This window comes from Elgaria multicarinata, chromosome 2 (assembly GCF_023053635.1).
Source record: "Elgaria multicarinata webbii isolate HBS135686 ecotype San Diego chromosome 2, rElgMul1.1.pri, whole genome shotgun sequence".
In the NCBI taxonomy this organism is placed as follows: domain Eukaryota; kingdom Metazoa; phylum Chordata; class Lepidosauria; order Squamata; family Anguidae; genus Elgaria; species Elgaria multicarinata.
In genome coordinates, this window is record NC_086172.1 from 148,715,334 (window position 1) to 148,728,854 (window position 13,521).

The 13,521-nt window shown below is 43.4% G+C and overlaps 1 protein-coding gene across 3 annotated transcripts in view; it reads left to right on the top strand.

Moving 5' to 3' along the window:
* Nucleotides 1-13,521, top strand: part of ADCK1 (aarF domain containing kinase 1) — a 232,383-nt gene that overhangs the window by 97,517 nt on the left and 121,345 nt on the right. For all 3 annotated transcript variants that reach the window (XR_010025105.1, XM_063118921.1, XM_063118923.1), the window contains exon 7: nucleotides 4,560-4,676. Coding sequence is in view for 2 of the 3 variants with exons in the window: in XM_063118921.1 (XP_062974991.1) it covers nucleotides 4,560-4,676 (117 nt within the window). In the remaining variant the exon portion in view is untranslated. The remainder of the gene's footprint in view (nucleotides 1-4,559; nucleotides 4,677-13,521) is intronic.

Genomic DNA, 13,521 nt, shown 5'->3' on the forward strand with positions numbered 1-13,521 from the left:
CATGTTACACTTTTACTGAAAGAACCATACTGGCTGCCAATTAACTACCAGGTGATGTTTAAAGTGTTGTTAACATATAAAGCCTTAAATACCTTGGGACCAAGTTACCTTAGGGATCGCCTCACCCTTCATGTCCCTGCCTGATCTTTGTGATTATCCAAGGAAGCACTTCTGAGGGTGTCACAGGCTCCTGAAGTTACCTCAGGAGCAGTTGTAGTCACAGCACCCACTTGCTCAATGTGTTACCAACTGTCATTAGACAGGCCCCCAGTTCTGACCTACAGGGCAGAATCCTATGCATGTTTAGAAGTAAAAAGGCCTACGTTTCCCAGCACGCCTCAGCCAGCCAACTTCTCAAGAACCATGTCTTCACACAGGCTTTTTCTGAATTGTGCTCCGGCCAGCTATGGCCCGCAGTACGCAGTAGAGTGTGCAGTTTTACAACTGAATATTCATTTTATTGTTGTGTAGTTTTAATGTTATACTTTATAGTAGTTTGATGGCATGGCATTGTACGTTCGCTCCTTTGAAACTTTGTGGAAAGCAGTATATAAATCTGATTAATAAATTAAAGAAAGAAAGGAAGGAAGAAAGGATACCATGTTGGGGGAGCAATTTTAAAGAGTATGGCGCTCCTTTCCTAGACTCCCTCTCACGCTCTGTAATTGGGCCAGCCCTTTCCAGGCTTGAATGCCACCCCAGTGACACTCTGTCCTTCTCCGTGGAACGCTAAGCAAACAGGCCGTAAAAGGGCACAAAAGGCCAAAAGCTGATGGCTTGTTTTAAGCGAATGTTTATCGAGAGCCTTGCGCCTTGGAGAGTGGTGTCCGTTGCTGCTGTAACAACTAGGAGAGTGTGGAGCAAATCCCCATGGAGACAGCCAATCACATCTTTGCTGGGTTAAAGAGCCATTGCAATATCGATTCAGGGAATAATAACAAATTGCTGCAAAAAACGGCTAAATAATAGATTTCCCCTGTCCAACTTGTCGATTCCAAGACGTTTTTATCAACCCCAAAGGCAGCAAGGGAGTTGGGTGCCTGTATTTTTTTTTCTGTGTGTGTGGGGAGAAATCCCCCTCTGCCAATAGCACAGCAGGGAAGTGGATTTCTTACCGTGAACCCACTTGAGCTTGTAAATCCAGAGATAAATTGTTTCCATGCACAGGCTTTAGGGCCAAACGTCTGTGCATAATTTAAGCTTGCCAAAGACGCTGGTTTTGTGTGAGTGAGACTTACACACAGCTTAATAAAGACCACTGATCGCTGCTGTAAATTTTGAAATGGAGATACATGTCGAGTCAGGGTTAAAATAAACGAACAGCTTTGAGGATCAATGGATTTAAAAGGCAGAGTGTGGTAACAGCAGGGGCTAGAGAAACTGTTAGCATCAGGATCAGGGTGCATCAGCTGTGGGGTTGTTGTTGTTTTTAATGTAAAAAAGAGGGCCTAGAAATAGTTCTGAGCAAAGCTGGAAGTTCTGGTGCTAACCTTTCATGTTGAACTTATGGGTTCAAGTCCTGTGAAATGTGCTATAGATTGCTGAATGTGCTATAGAGATGGTAGAAAGTCACGGTGATGTAGCCTGTGAGAAAGAGCGATTACAGACCCAGACTGAGGAGCTGTGGCATGGAGATGGTAAAATTTCTGGAGTTTTGGAGACTTTGCTCCAAAATATTGTTTTTTAACCATGTGTTGTGACTCTATTCTAACAGACCTGAGTTTTGTTCTGTTCTCTTTTCTCTCTCTCTCTCTCTCTCCCCCCACATCTCATGTAAGGACTTGGTTTGGGGTGGGGGAAAAGAGTCTGACGCAGAAGTCCTGAAAAGCAGAGCAAGCTAGCAGAAGGTTCTATTTCCCTTTATGTTCCTGTGCTTTACCCAACCCTTCCTGGGAGGGGGGGCAGTTGGTAAACCATAGGAAAAAAGGGGGAGACAGGGGAGCACATGGTCAACTAGCACATGGCCAGTAGGGCCTGGAAACACCTCTTGGATACACCTGATAGGAAGGCCAGGAAAGAGGATCAATGGCTGCTTGGCCACATAATTTATGGAAGGCCGTGTAAAGTGTCAGGTGCATCAAAATGAGGATTCTCCTTGCCTCCTTTTCCTTGGTCTGCTGCCTTGGGTGCTTGCCTGCTTGTGTCAGATTGTATCTCCTGACTTTGGCCCATGTGGTTGTTTGCCTTGGCCTTTGTCTTCTTGCCTCTTTCGAAGCTTGCTGCTGGCTCCTTTGACTGCCATCTCTGGAAAGTGGCCTGAGCCTGCCCTGGACCGTGCCATTCAGCCCTTACCCATCCAACTGATTGCTTGCAGATCCGACCCCTTTGGGCCCTGCAGGCAGACAGAATGAAAGATATTCTGATTGAAAAGGTGTTGCCTCTGCAGAAAAGGAGTTAACGATCTCCCAGGTTTTTTTTTTTAAAAGAAACCTCATATGTATGAGACACTTCTCTCCCTCTCCCTCTGATGCAATAGCCCGGAGGCCTGTGTATGGGGCTTGTCAGCTTGGCTGCGTCTGTAGTCAGAGGGATGCTGTTGAAATACAGAATATGATTGTTAGTTGCAGAGCAATGTTAAATATGCACTACGCATAAGTCATGAGACAAAGCTCCTCTACCAAGGAACTGCTTATGTGAGTCAGACACATGCAACAGGTAGCAGCAACCTTTGAGAAGGGTTGAACATCTTATATGCTCAGTGTGTCCAAATGCACATTTTATTTATTTATTTATTTATTTATTACATTTCTATACCGCCCAATAGCTGAAGCTCTCTGGGTAGTTCACAAAAATTAAAAACATCCAATACGAATGCAAAAATGTGCGAATCCCCCTCCAAAGTGTGCTTTTACCCACAAAATGCACATTTTCATGCTTTCGCCTATGGGGAAAACACAGATTTTCGGCTGATTATTTTTTTTAAAAAACCCACCATTTTATGTATTTTTCTACAACTAAATTTGTGTAAAATTCCAGAAAATAAATAAATAAATCTGCAAGTCCATGGAATACATGCAAGTCAGGAAAAGGTGGTCCGCAGGTCGGATTCATAGAAATCGAAACTAATTTGATTCTATTGTGGATTTTTCCGACATACCTGTTCACGTATCTTGATAATAACATGCCCTCAGATGAATCTAGGAACACTTCTATGAACATATGAACATATAAAACAGCCTTATGTTGAGTGAAACCATTGATCATAAGAACATAAGAGCCATGCAGAATCAGACCAAGGATCCGTCTAGTCTAGCATTCTGTTCAGATAGTGGCCAAGCAGCTACTACAAATTGACATTAGACGGGTGTCTTCAGTTTTGATGTTTGGACTTCTGCTTAAGACACATCTCCTCCTGCAGGCTTCCTCTGAGGTGTGACCCAGTCAGTGTTTGAGAAGCAAAGAACCAGTGCATCTCCCCATTCATTCATTCATTCATTCGTGAGACTTCTATACTGCTTAATATAATAAATCCCTAAGCAGTTCACATATAAATATTAAAATTACATGTAACCTACATTATTTTTAAAAAATCCAGTTACAATAATAGTACAGAGCAATACAAGGAGCAATAGGATGGAGCAGCATGATTCATTACAAATCAGAAAAAGCCTGGGTGAACAAATGTGTTTTCAGGAGGTGTTTGGAACAGTCCACATTTTCTGCCTCCCAAACTATATGGGAGACGTTTTTCTAGAGGGTGGGTGCTGCCACCAAGAAGGCCCTATCATGGTATTATGTTGCAACATTCTGTTGGTTTTGGAATGACCAGCAAGGCCTCTTCTGATGAACTTAAAGGTCGGCTGGGAATATATAAGGGAAGGTGGTGTGCTAGATATTATTATCTATATTAACAAACATAATAGTACATAATAGTGCAGATACCATAGTGCTGAAAAAAAGTTTCCTAAGTTGAGCAGGAGTACTCACACATTCACACTTACAAACCAGAAAGGTCCAGCTTGCTTGAACTGTCATAGAAATCACTAACTCTGTTCCTGGGCTACTTAAAAACACATACACATGTATTCTAAAGCATGACTGCAGAATCCTGGGAACTTTCCAATGTGTCTCCTATTAATCATTCATATTTGGATTTTTTTTAGAGTCTTCTATCCCATCAGGCATGTGATTGGTTACTATGGGAATACTGGACTGTATTATATGGACCGATCTCACTCACAGGCAGTCCCATTCACAGGAAGTAAAAGGACACCCCAAGCTTCCAGTTCCGCATGCTTTCTGACTAGGGTGTCCAAATGGAAGAGAGATCAGGGCTCCTGCACCCAATAGTTGTGTATAACAGGGCATTTCTGCAGGTATACATTTGACAAATGCATAACAAAAAGCTGGTTCAGCAACAAAAAATTGAGAGCTGACTCATGTTGAGTTTTGATAAGGCCTTTGTCGAGAATTTTATGTGTGGTTCCTTCAAGAACCTGGATTTCTTTCATTTTATGTGGGAAGTTCCCTATTTGTTGGTAATGGTATATAACACATGCACACTTTTTCTTCTGTTTCTCCTTATCCCAAGATATTCAGAATGTCCTGTTCTGTTTCAGGTCCCCAAGATTTACTGGGAGCTTTCTACGAGGCGTGTGCTCTTCATGGAATTCATGGAAGGTGGACAGGTGAATGACAAGGACTACATGGAGAGAAATTGCATCAATGTCAATGAGGTAATATTCCCTCTGATTGTGACATCCGCTAGTGGCAGCAATAGAGCGAAATGGCAACATCACTAGGTGTTACGAAACCATGTGACATTAAAAAAACAAAAGAAGCTAACAGTGAAAGAGTGATTTAGGAGCTAGAAAATTTATGTACATATGGATAACTTCTGCGCTGATAACTCTAGGAGAGCCCTCAATCTGTGAGTCCCCTGGCATTCTAGTTCTCTGTTAACATCAGGACATGCCACCTGAAGGTACTCTGTCATTGCAGAATTGCACAGAGTGATGTAAATCTTCATCAGAATGAACCTCCCAACGTTAGTGGATGTTCTGAGTGGTAATTGACATCTGGAGGGCACAAGGTTGGGGAAGGCTGGTCTAAAGGATCACTGGCTTTCTCAGGCGAATAGATTTACTTCAATTTTTATTCATTATTTAAATGAGTTCCTTAGTTGCCTTTTCAGCTCAAAGATACTCAGAATGCCATGCAGAAATGAAACCCTAAAGCAATAACAATTTTAACCACATTTAAAGTAATCAGTAAAACAAGAGAAACGCTACAACAGAACCCAGCAAATGTCTGTGAAAACATCTTGTCTGCTGGTGACCGGAAAGCATACAATGAAGGGGCCATCTAGGTAGAGAGTTCTAAAGCTGGATGCCAGAATTAGGGAGAACTGAATTCATGATGTTCATTGTTGCTTAGTTTCTCATTTTTCCAACATTAAATTTGTTCTGTCCCATTTTCAGGTCAGATGGTGACAGTTTGTGAAAATTCATACATTTTAACGTGCATTTCTCCTAACATACAAAGTATACACTTTTCCAAATATACACTATTTTTGCAAACAATTTCCCCTAATATAGTGTATTTTGTGCCTATATCTTGATTTGTGAACTGCATTGCGAAATTCAGAAAAGTGCTGTTGTCACTGTATAGCTACATTCCAGTTCTTGAGTAGGCTTGGGAACTGAGAAATTTGTTGGTCTGCATTAAAATGTGAATCAAACAGATTTCTCACACACCCTTAGCCACAATTTAGAAAACCCTGCTGAGCACTTTGTGCAACTTCACCAAAGTGAAGGCAGCCTAGTCACCAGACTTGCACTTGAGGACCTAATGGCAAAGGATGGCCCATATAGAAGGCAGTTTATTACATAATGAAAAGGTGTATGGCAGATGTCGCACAGGTGTCACTCTATGACATGCCGTTCGTTCTTCTGTTTTATATGTGTCATTTAGTACTCTGCAAAATGGGGGACATTGGTTAGACTACCTTTTGAGAAGGGACTTTACATTTAGCTTGACTCACACAGCAGCACCTTTGGGGTGTAAGAAAGCTATTAAAAGTTGCAAGATTGTTTCAGTAGCTATTAGCAGCACTGCAAAACTCAGCCTGTAATTCCTAGTGCCCTAGCCATACTTCAGCACAGTTTGTTGTCTTCCTTTTCAGTTAATATTTTGAGAGTTTCTCTGAAGGGGGCAAAATCGTTCACCCATTCAGAGTGGGGGCAATGCTGATGTATGAATTATTGCCTCACTCTCAGTTGAACGTATTTTCCATCAGCAACGTCTTCATATAGTCATATGTGATTGGTTATATGGTGTCATGATGTGGTTGATTGGTTGAGAATGCCCATGTGATTATTCTGAGGAAAGAGGCCCGGAATAAAATGCCTCTGAAACATTAGCGGAAAGAGGAAACAGAGACGCCAAACAAGGAAGAAAAAAGTGAACCTTTTTATAACGGGCAGGGGATGTTGGTAATCATATTGGCCATTCCCCAAAGCACTGTTTTTGGGCCCACTAAATGAGGTGAAAATTCAGCTCATTCAGCTCTGCCTCTACACATCATTTGTGTAAGGCAGAGTTTCCCCTGTTTGTTTTCTTTCCTAGATTAGAGATCTATTCATAGACGTGTCATATTCCATTCCAGATGTAGTCACGTGTTATTGACCGACGCAATGATTCCTGTGTGCAGGGTGCACCCCCTGCATTGAGATTAAAGTACGTCTGATTTTGGGGGTGGGGGAGGAACCTAGTTTTATTCAGCCTATCCATCTTGCCCTCCGAGTCAGTGAATTCTGATTGAATTAGTGTTGCCTGTCCGTCCCCATCCCGCCCTGGTGCACTATTGAGGAGTGTCAAAATGCCAATTTGCTGACTAGCTATCAAAGTGCTTCAGCATATAATCAATTGTACTTAATCCGCCTGTCCGTCTGTCTCTGAAGCCTGGATGCCCCCTCCGCTGTCATCTTCTTATTCTGTGGCAAAGTCCACTCAGCATCAATTATAGACATTCCAAAATATATCCAGAGGGGGAGTCGCGTCATGAATTCATTATCTTCTAAGAGGCTAGATCTGTATTCTCCTACTTTCCACTAGAAGGAATTGCTCACAAATGTAAGTAAGCACATACACATCACGTTAATGCACTAATTGCCAGTAGCGTGAAGGGAAATTAGTACTCAGAATCACTGCCTCATTGCCTTCCTATGCCTCCGCCGTGAAATACATATATTCAATTATTTAAAAAACTTGCCAGTTTAAGGCCAGAGTTAAGGTTGTCTCCTGTTGGCTCAAGCACCACAAAGCCAGGAAATTGGAAGTTTAGGCTGATGCCTTAACAGTTGTGCCCCATGATCAGTCATAATGTTATGTAATTTCACCAATTGTGCTAACTTACAACTTACCCTCTGTGCATCCACACTTTTCCTTGGTCTTTCAGGCCCAAATCCAGATGGGCAGGATAGAGTCCCTGGCGGCAGCATTCTAGCTTCAGAGTGAAAGTGAGCATGCCCAACATAGCTTTGCCAGCAGTTGCTGCCATAGGCTTTCATGGGGCAGAAAAACCGTGATAGTTTTTAAACTGCTGCTCCGTTTCCCCCCAAACCAATGAAAGGCACAACTCCTCAACAAGCCTGAATAAAGTACATCAATAGTTTCCCCCAGAATTTGAAAGAAATATATAATATGTCAAGCCACAGCTTGAGTAAAAAAGTACAAATGTGTACTTTTTTAACTTGCTGTATCTGGATTGTCAGTAGCGTGAAGGGAAATTAGTACTCAGAAATTAGTACACATTTGTATTGGATCGGTTTGAATCCGCTCTGGGTTTCAGTCAGAACTCTAAAGGAGCTATCCAAGGTGCTCCTTTAGACTTCTGAAAGGTTGTGACTGAAATCCAGAGCAGATTCACTGCCTTACTGACATAGGTGCCACCAGCCTTTACTGGACAGAGTTATATGCCTACCCCCTCCTCCTTGCTGTAGGACAGCCCCCTTCAGGAGAATGTAGTGGACAGATCCCTCCCTTAGGAGGCTATAGGAGCATACCATGGCAGGGGTTGTATCTAGGGGTGTCAGCAAAGGTGACAGGATTGGCATAATGTGCCCAACTCTGACAGCTAACTTTGCTTGAAGGCTTCACTGTATCAAACTAAGGGCTATTCCAACCCATGTGATTCAGGGTGCATTTAGTAGTTCATAATATGTGGTGCCATTATTATATATTTTTGCACTGGTTTTCCACAAAACGACAGAGAGGATAGCAGAGAGAGAGAGAGAGTGTGTCTTATGGCCCATCTGTAAAAGTGGGCTCAGCCATGACTCAAGTGTCAAGAGCATGTGCTTATTGTGCAGAGGATCCCAAGATCTCAGGCAGTGGGGTTGGGAAAGAACTCTGTTTGAGGCATTGGAGAGCTGCTGCCCATCAGAGTAAAGGATACTGGGCTAAATGGACTAATGGTCCGACTCAATATAGTGACCCTCTATTGTCATTTGAGGCCCAAGTGGCTTTTATCCATGTAGCCTAGTATCCCAGCTGTGTCCCGATATAGTTATGGTTCACCTGGCATTAGAGGTTTATGCTTTGGTACCCTCCTGTCTGGATTATTTTAATGCACTGTATATGGGGCTGACTTTGAAGATGGGCCAGAATTCGCAACTGGTGACAGCGAAATAGTGAACCGAGACCATGCATGATCATGCCTGTCTTGTTTCGCCTGTGCTAGCTCCCAGTTCATTTCTAGGCCCAATTCATAGTGCTGGTTTTGATCAATAAAGCCCTACAGAGACTGAGACCCTAAAGCAGCTGTCCTCAACTTTGAGTGGGCAACCTGGTCCCCTCCAGATGTTTTGGCCTACAGCTCCCATGATCCCTCACACATTGGGTATGCTGGCTAGGGCTGATGGAAGTTGTACTCCAACACATCTGGAGGGCACCAGGTTGGGGATAGCTAACCTAAAGGAACACCTCCTCCGTATTATTTATTTGTGCCCTAAGATCAGCAGTGGAGACCCTTCTTTACCTCAAGCTAAAATCAGGAAGGTGATCACAAGGGAGAGGGCCTTTTTTGGGGTGGCTCCCCATCTGTGGAATGCTCTTCTGAGAGAGACTCACCAGGCACCTACTCTTACGTCTTTTCAGTGTCAGCCTGAGATGTTTTTATTTTTCGAGGCCTTTTCAATATCATATTAGCATAATTTTATTATTGATCTGCCTTGTTGATAATTATTGGCTGTTTTTGTTTTTACATCATATATGTCATTCATTGGCTTTTACTGGTGCTGGCAATTATTGTCCTGTTTCCTGGATTGCAAATAAAAATAATAAAAATACGCCAATTAACAAAAATTGCTGTATTTTTATTGTTTTAATTTTGCATTCTGCTTGATGTTGTACATTGCTTGGATTTTATAAAGTGACGAACAAATCTAACAAATGAATCAATTAATTACAAGCCAGCTTCATTTGGTCTCAAGGATCTCGGTTTCCCCTCAGCTTTGCTGCCTCAGGTGAACACAGGAAGCTGCCTTAGACTGAGTCTGGTCACAGGCCCATCTACCTCAGTAATGCTGTTTACTCCTGACTGGCAGCCGATCTCCAAGGTGTTTTCCAGCCCTGCTGTGATCGATTTTGCTTTTCTTAAATGTGGGGTGCCAGGAATTAAACAAGGAGCCTCCTCTGTGTTCTAGCACTGAGCTGCAATGCCTTTGTGGACCCATGATTATAACCCCGCTGCCTCATTTCCCCCCCCCCCCAAATAGTCTTGCCACATTTTGCTGGGAGGGGGCAGAGCGGAACCCACGCTAAGCAGGCTTTGTTCTGTAGAGCCATGCCGCCTTGAAGACGCCGCCTGAGCCTTCCTCTTCCTAAATGGAAAGGATCCCTGAGGGGAAAGCTCCCTTCAAACCAGGTTACTGACATTTACTTAATGCCGTCTGTAGCAGGATTATCATTAAAGCTGCCCAAAAGCACATTAATCTCTCTGGATCCGTCCGAGCGCTGGACTGTAATGGCATTTAATCAGAGAAGCCTTTGATTTCTAAAGACAAGTGCAAACACTGAAATCTCTGCCTGTGGAACAGTTACTTATTCATGTGCAAGGGCAGCCTAGAATGAGAATGTAGCTGGCGGACGAAGAGAAGACAGAGGGAGGGGAAGGGACTGAAGAGGCAGACTCGTCATGGATGTAGAGCCACCTTCGCCAACCTGGTGCTCTCCAGTTGTGTTGGACTATCACTCCCGGTATTCCAGACCAATAGGCATGTTGGCTGTGGGGTAATGTGAGTTGTAGTGCGATACATCTGGAGTGCACCTGGTTGAAGCAGGCTGATATACCTGTTTGGGAATGAGATCTTTTGGAAGAGGGACTTTTCCTGGATCAGGGCTTCAGATATTCTAGATGCCAACATGGGGACAAGCACATTACAACATTTGCACGGATCAAGATCAGAGGGGAGCTAAGTTTCCTCGCCTTTCTGCAGACAGGGGGCTAGAAGAATGTTTTGATATACAAACCAACCCATCTCATCAGTGCTCCGGCTCCATTACAAAGTAGACATAACCTGGCTTTACAGGCTTTATTGTTATGGAGTGCATGAACTCTGGCATAGTGCTGCCACCACATAGAAAGAGTCTGGGTTGGTGCCAAGGGTAGGCATCATTGGGCATCAGCCAAGGGCCCCCACGCCAGCAGGGGGCCCACTGACAAGAGCTCCTTGGGCTTGCTCCTCCTCGTCATCATTGCAACTTGTTTGTTCGCCTGCTTTTTGGTTTGGCCTAGAGAATCGTGGTGGAGCGGTGGAGGAGGAACAGTAGATGCTACTGCCAACTTGCTCAAAATCGTAGAGATTTTGGATGAATCCCTCTGTGGGGTGGAGTTCACCGAGCTTTCAGCAGCTCGGCTCCTTGGACTTTGTCTCGCTTACCCACAAGCTGGCTGACTCTATCTGCATCGAGTAGGATCAGCTGGCAGGTTTTCTGTTTTTACCCTCGTCAATAGAAAGTTGCACAAATTGCGAGTGCAGTTTGCTTAATTTGCACAAATTCCACCTGGAATTTGTGTAACTTGTACAAATTGTGGCTGAAGTATGCACAAATTAAGGAAATTACACCTGCAGTTGCGCAGATTTCTATTGACAAGGGGGGAATGCAAAAAGTTCTCAGATTTCGGGAAAAGCTGAGCCAGAGGAGTGGGCAGTGCATATTCATCAGGCCCCAAACAGGTCAGAGTTTCAAAGAACAGACATCCTTATCAGGTCTCTGCCTGTTAAGTGAGCAAGTGGCACAAACGATAAAAAATAGGGTAACGAACATCACCAGCTCACCAATGGTGGTGAGAACGTAGACCCACTGAGGGAAGGGGCCCATTGGAGGAGTCTTGCCCAAGGGCCCTTAAAAACCTGAAGTCAGCACTGCAAAGAGGGAAGTTAATGTTAAAGTCTGGGATGTCTGTTTCCTACCACTTGAAAACAATGGTCTTTCCTCACCAGTGGAACTGTGGGCATATCTTTTAATCAAGATATGGTAAAAACCGAGTAGGACCATCAAGGGCTGGACCAATTTTCTCATCAGCTGCCTGTTGGCTATCCCTGTGTGACATAATGGAAGGGAACTAAACAACTGAGAGCTTGACTCGCTGCCCCAAGCAAATTCACAGCCTTCCCTACTGGTCCGGTTATTTTGTTAATCATGTGGTTTGACTTTTGAGTGCTCCCCAGAAATAGCCAGCAGAGGGAGCCCAATCCTGCAATGATGGGGGTGGGAGGAGGAAGTAAGTGGGGTCTTTAACTCTTTGTCCTTTACTCCAGTCGTGATCTGACTGCATTTTCCCATGCAAATAGCAGGAGCCATTTGGGAGTACACCAGATGGCAAAAGGTTGAAGACCCCTACCACTCACACCATAGTCCCAGTCTGGATTGGGCTCTCCATGCTGGCTCTTTATGAAAGAAAATCCTGCACACCATGTGTAGTTTGGCTCTTAGTCATCATGTGCATGCTCAGGAAACCACTGCTGTCCCACATACAGCAAGGGAACCCCACCCCCCATACATCATTCTTTGGTTCATGCTCATTCGATCTAGTTGTCTAATTTCCTATTTCTCTCAAATACAACCTTAATAACTCCTTTGTTTGTTTTGATTGTGTCTCCACTTCTGACTTGTGCAAATTGTAAGTGAAAATTGCTTAACTGCACAAATTCCAACCAGAATTTGCACGGATTGCGCAACTTGTGGCTGGAATTTGCACAAATTAAGCAAACTGGATCTGCAAATTGCATTTGATCTGATTATCCAAAATCCTTATGTGTTCCTTTATAAAGCCCCATTTGTCTCGAATATGACTTTAATAGCTCCTTTGTTCATTTTGAAATCTCTACCTCTGAGACATTTGGATAAAGCATGGGGTGCCACAAATAAAAGATCTGCCCAATTTTACTGATTACGATGGTGCTGACGCCCGCTTGTTGGATCCCATTTGGTTGTCAGACCTAGTGATTTTCTGCTGCCATCAGTTAGCTGCAGCAATCACTGAAATGATATTGTATGCTTTGAGACGGATTAGAGGCTGTTCGTGTTTAGCAAGAGGCATGATTCTAGTAATAAAGAAGTGTAAGTGATTTAACGCTAGTATATGTGCTCTGTATTTGTAACTATTCTCTTCCCTTCCCCTCCGGTGTGATGATTGCAAATTGTGCTTTTCAAGCTATTCACAGCAGAGGTTCTACGCCTTTTTGTTCTCTCTGTGAATAAATGGTCAATGGCCCTTTGTCCCTCCTTAAGCCCTCTTTGCTCAAAATCTCAAAAAAAAAACACCCTCTAAACATTAATGGACTTTGTCAGGAAATGGCTGGTAAGATTCTGCAAGTTAGGAAGTGGAGGCACCATTAAGAGGGATTTACCCACAGGCTTTAAAGGAAACTTGACCACAGACTGAGATTAGAACCTCGAAAGCCACTAGGCCACTCTCTTTGCCTTGGCAAAAATGTCTTCCTTGGGAAATGTCACCTCAAGGGCGAAGAGCTGTTCCGCCCAACTGGTGAGCCCCTATGGAGGCATTCCAAGAGGCAGGCCTCGGTTGACGAAAGGCACAGAACAAAATCATGCGCTATAGTGTCACTGGCTTTTTCCGTACAACATGAAAATGCTCTAAGATGGGCATAAGTGTGCGCAACACATTTCATTAGGGTGTTCACCTAGGGATTTTTTAAAAACGCGAACACTTATAAATAATAAAAACCTTATTTTTATTCATTTATTTATTAAACTCTATAGACACTGATGTCCTACTCCACATAATAATAATATTATTATTATTAATAATAATACATTTATTTCTTACCTGCCTCTCCCTCTGGATCGAGGCGGGGAACAACATCAAATATAAAAATACTATAAAATATATAAAACTGATTTAAAACATATACAACTAATACATTATTAAAATAATAGCCAGACATTTCAAAATTCAACCTGGTAGGCCTGCCGGAAGAGATTGCCTGACTGCAGGAGGGCCGTTGCAGTTGGGGTGGGGGAATGAGGAGAGGCTCCTCAAGCCCTGGCGTT